Source organism: Grampus griseus (assembly GCF_964374135.1).
Source record: "Grampus griseus genome assembly, chromosome: 18".
In the NCBI taxonomy this organism is placed as follows: Eukaryota; Metazoa; Chordata; class Mammalia; order Artiodactyla; family Delphinidae; genus Grampus; species Grampus griseus.
Genome location: NC_139012.1, coordinates 56,616,977 through 56,622,976, shown reverse-complemented (window position 1 = coordinate 56,622,976; position 6,000 = coordinate 56,616,977). Strand labels below are relative to the sequence as shown.

The 6,000-nt window shown below is 45.4% G+C and overlaps 1 protein-coding gene across 2 annotated transcripts in view; it reads left to right on the top strand.

Moving 5' to 3' along the window:
* Positions 1–436: 436 nt before the first annotated feature.
* The window catches only part of EPSTI1 (epithelial stromal interaction 1), a 98,564-nt gene continuing 93,000 nt past the window's right edge, over positions 437–6,000 (top strand). For both annotated transcript variants that reach the window (XM_082675428.1, XM_082675427.1), the window contains exon 1: positions 437–708. In XM_082675428.1, coding sequence (XP_082531554.1) covers positions 530–708 — 179 coding nt within the window. In that variant the 5' untranslated portion in view covers positions 437–529. The remainder of the gene's footprint in view (positions 709–6,000) is intronic.

Here is a 6,000-nt window from a genome sequence, read left to right as displayed (position 1 = left end):
GCCAAATTTTGTTTAGATAATTTTAATTATTGACCTAATCTCTGGAATCTGAAGGTTAATATATTGTTCACCGTCTCAAATATCCTGCAGAAACCTCAAATTAGGGTGACCTGTTAAATAGTCCTAAGTTGTCTTTCAGGATTTCAGTTACCTGGAGGCTACTCCCTACTCCCTGCTTGCATGAGGTCTCCGTGATTGATCATAGATAACTTTATCACCCTTTAAGGTGGCTGTGAGACCTCAAACCAACTCACCTGTAGCTGGCCAGGCGCGCTCCATTCAACATCCCAGGCGGGGCGCGCGGCCGGCGCTGTAACCTGCGATCGGGTCAGAGGGCGCCAGGGAGGAGCAAGGTCGGGGAAGTCCTGGGGGGCGGGGCAGCCCGCGGCTGGTAGCGGGAATCGAAACTCAACTGCTAAACCCGCCGCTCCCGCTCTTCGGAATCGCATCTCGAGACCCGCGAAGCGTCTCAGCTCGGCCCTCATCCTTCCCGCAGCGGCGGCGGCCCGGGCCCCGCGGGCTCTGGACCATGTACACCCGCAGTAGGGTGCAGGGCTCCGGTTTCGGAGCCCCCGCCGCCTCCCGCCCGGCCCGGGACCCCGCTGCGTGGCGCGGGGAGCTGGGCCCGCCGCAGGGCCCCAGGCAGGGTTTGGAGGACGCTCCCGAGAGCCCTTCGCGGGAGAGCCCGGAGCACGCGGGCCGGAGGTTGTAAGTATTTAATCACCTGTCCTGCGGGCGGAAGCCCAGACCCCAAACAGGCGCCCAGGCTCTTCTCAGATCACCTGAGTTTGAACCACAGGGGCCCCATTACAGGGTCTCTAAGAAAATGCAGGCTCATTTGTCTAAACAATAGCAGACATGAATTACCTTATAAATTGAGTGTGCCGGTCCGGGATCCTTACTGAACATCCGACCGAGCCCGCGTTCCTTTTGAAGACACTACCTTCCTGATTCTTCAAGGCTGGCTACAGGACTAGGCTACTACTGGGTGTGTAGTAACTGCCTAGGCTTCTTACTAATTTTCCAGGTATCTCCAGAACTCATGCTCTTAAATAGTATGAAAATATTTTCTTCCCTTCCTATCTTAAAAAAACTGATGCCCTAAATAGTATCTTCACATCAGCTGGGAGGGTAAGGGTGAAGAGAGAATGTGTTATTGGGTAGAAATGCAAATGCTGCCTCTAGGAGCCTGCATTCCGACAAAACTCCCGGGTAAAGTAGCCTCTTAGGACTAGAGGACAGAGCCGGAGAGGGAGTGAGTGGGTGTAGTGGTTCTTGCCGCGGGTGTTGATAAGTGCTCTACGTAGGAACAGGTAGGTAGCCTTTATTCCTGGTCTTTGCTTCAGGGACCGCAGTTACTATCCTGGAAACATTTATTATGTAAAGTGTCAGTGATCCTTTCCCACCAATGGAATGAGATGCTTTAATCCAACAGTAGGGTTTGTAAAGACATTACTGCTTTTGAAGTGCTGCTTCTGTGAACTGGAACTTTCCAGATGGTTTCATTTTCATCAACTTCTAGTTACATGAAAGACAAACGTTGGTTTCTAAGGAACAGTATATAACCTTATGCCCAATAAACAGATTTTCTTTCATCCCTTAACTTTTGAAAGAATTCATAGGTACCAGTCTTTTTAATATTATTCAGCTTTGGGTTGCCCTTAGGTGGTGTGGGTGATCTGGGTGATTTCAATTAGAGATTGCTGCATTTCTTTCCTACTCAGAATGGGGGTGGGGGGGCGGGGCGGAGCGGAATTCCCCAGCGGTCCAGTGGTTAGGACTCAGCGCGCTCACTGCTAGGGCGGATTCAAGTTTGATCCATGGTGGGGAACTAAGATACTGCAAGCCGAGCGGTGCGGCCCAGAGAAGAAGCGGGGGATATCTGGCCATAATGGAAGTCCTTTAATTCTGAGTATAGCTCTGTAAGCTGTAGCATTTGATGTAACAGAGGTCACGGATGTATGGTTTCACGTTGATGATGAATACCCTCTATGTGCCTTTTTTTTCTATTTTAAAGATCTACTTAGACATAATCATTTAATTGCAAGCTCATAACATCTCATAAACATTAGCAGTTGCATCTGTCTGTTTTCTTATTTGTAAATTAATTGTAAATTACCCCAGAATCTTGCTGGACTAAATTACTCAGAAAGGGGCAGTTTTCTAATTAATTTTCCAGGCCTCAGTATCTGAAGACCTCACTACATTTTGTGATTTCTAATTTGCCAGTAGACCATGAGAGAATACATGGGTGAGTTCAGTGGTGTTTCACAGAACTCACTATTTTCATGTGAACCAGTTGCAATAAGCAGAACATTATAAGATACATTTCCTTCTATGTATATAACAAGTAAGATCCTGTTTGGACCACTCTGAATTCTTCTTACATCTCCAGTAGTCACTTATATCTACTGTTTATTCTTGCTTGTCTCCTTTCATGGAAGCAGGAAACCAAGGAAACTTGTTGAATGGCAAATAACATCTCAGTAAAACTGACCAAAAAGTGCCGTTAAGATTTATTTTCTTGGAGAGAAATTAGAAGCATTTTCTGATAGAAAATTAAGAAAAAGGAAGGATAGAGTTAAGTGCTTAATAGTGAAACTTCACTTGTTCACTTTCAATATGAGCTTCTTTATATGCTAAAGGGTTGAACTTTGGCCTTGTTTTGTGCGCATCCTTCCACTTATTCATTAGGGAAGCCCCAGCGTGGGAAAAGGAGGAGCTTTGATGCCAGGCAGGCTTGGGTTCAAGTTCTGATTCTGCCATTACTTACTCTCTGAACTTCAGCTACTTTATGTCTCAGTGTCCTCATTAGGTGAAGTGAGATAATACCAACCTCTCAGGGTCTGTGTATGTGTGTGTCTGTGTATCCATAAAACAATTTCATGCCTGGCAGAAAACAAGTATCCAGTAAATGTTGGGTGCTGATAGCCTTGAATTCATTTAACAAATGTTTATTGACCAAGTACTGTGCTGTCACCCTGAAGTGTTTATGCCTTGTAAAAACACACTGATTTAAAACGCTGACTTACATATAAATAGAGAGAGACTTTAAGGCAAGTTGTTAGAATGATTCCTGAGGACCTCTAATAGAATCTAAGGCAAGGCTGAGCCCTTAACTATATTTGGATTTAAGTAAAGTGTTTACTAATAAATATTGGATTTCCTAATTCTTTTCAATTCGTGATTTTATCTTAAATATTGTAAGCTATTTATACAGATTTAAAGAGGAAAAAAGTTCACACAAACTTCTAATCCAAAGTAATCCTTTACCCTTCCCCCAAACTCTAGATAAATATAAGACTAAGGCATGGGTTTTTCTGGAAGGGAATTTTACCTCATTTTACCCAATTCTGGGCAAAAGGCTCTTGCCTATGATAGCAATACAGGCAAGGTTCACTTTGTTCAGATACTTGTCTATAACCGTACCTAAAGGTGGTCCTCTATCTTGATGCTGTTTGAAGGAAATATAAAGATATTCTGAAAATGAACCCATAATGTGGAATTTCACTATACAGTTAACTTTAACATAATTTGTATACAAACTCAGTTTACCTTAACATATTTGTGGCCAACTTTATAGCAAAAACTGTAGAGACTTAAAGATTAGCAATAATAACGGCAAGCACTTATGTATTTAACTTATGTTTGTGAAAGTGCATTGCATATGTTAACTCTTTTTTTTTTAAAAATTATTTATTTATTATTTATTTTTGGCTGCATTGGGTCTGTTGCTGTGTGCGGGCTTTCTCTAGTTGCGGTGAGCGGGGGCTGCTCTTTGTTGTGGTGCACGGGCTTCTCATTGCGGTGGCTTCTCTTGTTGCGGAGCACGGACTCTAGGCACGTGGGCTTCAGTAGTTGCAGCACGTGGGCTCAGTAGTTGTGGCTCGCGGGCTCTAGAGCGCAGGCTCAGTAGTTGTGGCGCATGGGCTTAGTTGCTCTGAGGCATGTGGGATCTTCCCGGACCAGGGCTCGAACCTGTGTCCTCTGCTCTGGCAGGTGGATTCTTAACCACTGTGCCACCAGGGAAGCCCCATACATATGTTAACTCTTTGAATCTTCACAACAACCCTATAAAAAGAGAGGGTTTCCAGCTCTGGATATTTAATTAGAAATACAGGAAAAAATAACTACTCAACCAAAGACAAGCCCTTGTGTAGCTTATAGTCTAATTGATGGGGCAGACAGTTATCAGATAATTACATGAGTAACTCTTTATATGCACTGTGAAGGAAAGCCAGGGCCTGAGCTAGTCTTGGGAGCAGGAAGAGTGTTCCCAAGAGGTGATGTTTGAACTGTGATCTATAGGAGAATTAGGAGTTGTGGGTTTTTTGGGTTTTTGTTTTGTTTTTTTCTGACAAATACGTTGTTGCAACACCAATTATCTATAATTCAATTCCTTTCTGACACTACTCACAGCTGCTGCAGATGCCACAAGTTAAGGGCTCAGTCCCACAAGCCTGCTCCCACTTTAGGAGTAAGCCACAAGGGGGGCCCCAGGCTACCCACATCTCTGACTACAAATTTGGGGGTTCCCATGACCTCCCCCCGTGCCCAGGTTTGATAATTCACTAGAATGACTCCCAGAACTCATGGCAACCACTATACTTACAGTTACAGTTTTATTATAAAGGATACAGCCGTGGAACAGCCAAATGGAAGATACGGGGAGGGGGGTTGCACAGAGTTTCCATACCCTTTCTGGGTGGGTCACCCTCCTAGCACCTGGATGTCTTCACTAATTTGGAAGCTCCCCAAACCTCATTGTTTGAGGATTTTTATTTAGGCTTCATCACATAGGCATAGTTGATTAAATTGTTGGCCCTTGGTGATTGAACTCAATCTCCAGGCCCTCTCCCCTTCCCAGAGCTGGGGGAGAGGTGGACCTGAAAGTTCTAACCCTCTAATCACATGGTTGTTTTTTATGGCAAACAGCTCCCATCCCGAAGCTATCTAGGGCCCCCACCAGGAATCATCTCTTTAGCATATAAGTGACATTCTTTTTTTTTTTGGCTGTGTTGGGTCTTCGTTGCTGCATGCGGGCTTTCTCTAGTTGCGGTGAGCAGGCGCTACTCATTGTGGTGGCTTCTCTTGTTGAGGGAGCATGGGCTCTAGGCACGGGGGCTTCAGTAGTTGTGGCACGCAGGCTCAGTAGTTGTGGCTCACGGGCGTAGTTGCTCCGTGGCATGTGGCATCTTCCGGAACCAGGGATCAAACCCGTGTCCCCTGCATTGGCAGGTGGATTCTTAACCACTGCGCCACCAGGGAAGTCCTGACATTCTTATAACTTAGAATTCCGAGGAGTTTAAGGAGCTCTGAGCCAGGAACCAGGGACAATGATTGAATACTTAAACTTTATTATACCACGGTAGATTAAATAGCCTCTATGGCAGCCAGGGAAGCTTGCTATTCAGATCTTTAAAAGACTCTACTGTGGGGAGCACAGTCAACTGACAGCTCTAGTTGCCATCCTTTTGAATCCATTGTACCCTTTGCTCTGAGAGCACTCTTATTCTGCACTCTTCCCACCAGTGTCTGAGCATTCCAGGTGGGACTCCTTTATGGGGCAGCTTTTGCCCGAAGACTCCCCACTGACCTATCCAAGATTTTCTCAGAACCGTATACCAGTCTGAGGCTCTTCTACTCAATCCTCCCTCTCTCCCTTCACAGGTGTCAGGCCTACTCATGTTCTTAAGGCTTTCCCTGCCTACCGCTGCTTGCTCACCTTTTATCCTTCACAAGCCTTCCTCCCAGTAAATCTCTTGCTTGTCTAATCTCATCTTGATGTCTACTCCTCGGAGGACCCAAATTGACACAGCCTTTAAGATACACCATACCCCTGACAACAGCAGCTTAGACACCATGGCTGTTGGGAGTGCTATATGTCCTGGGGAAACCCACTCCTTTTCCTTATTTCGTCCCTTGGGGCTCAGGGGACATTCCCTAGTTTCCTTCCTCTAACTTCAATACTTTGCCCAGTTTGTTGTGCTCCAGGGAAGA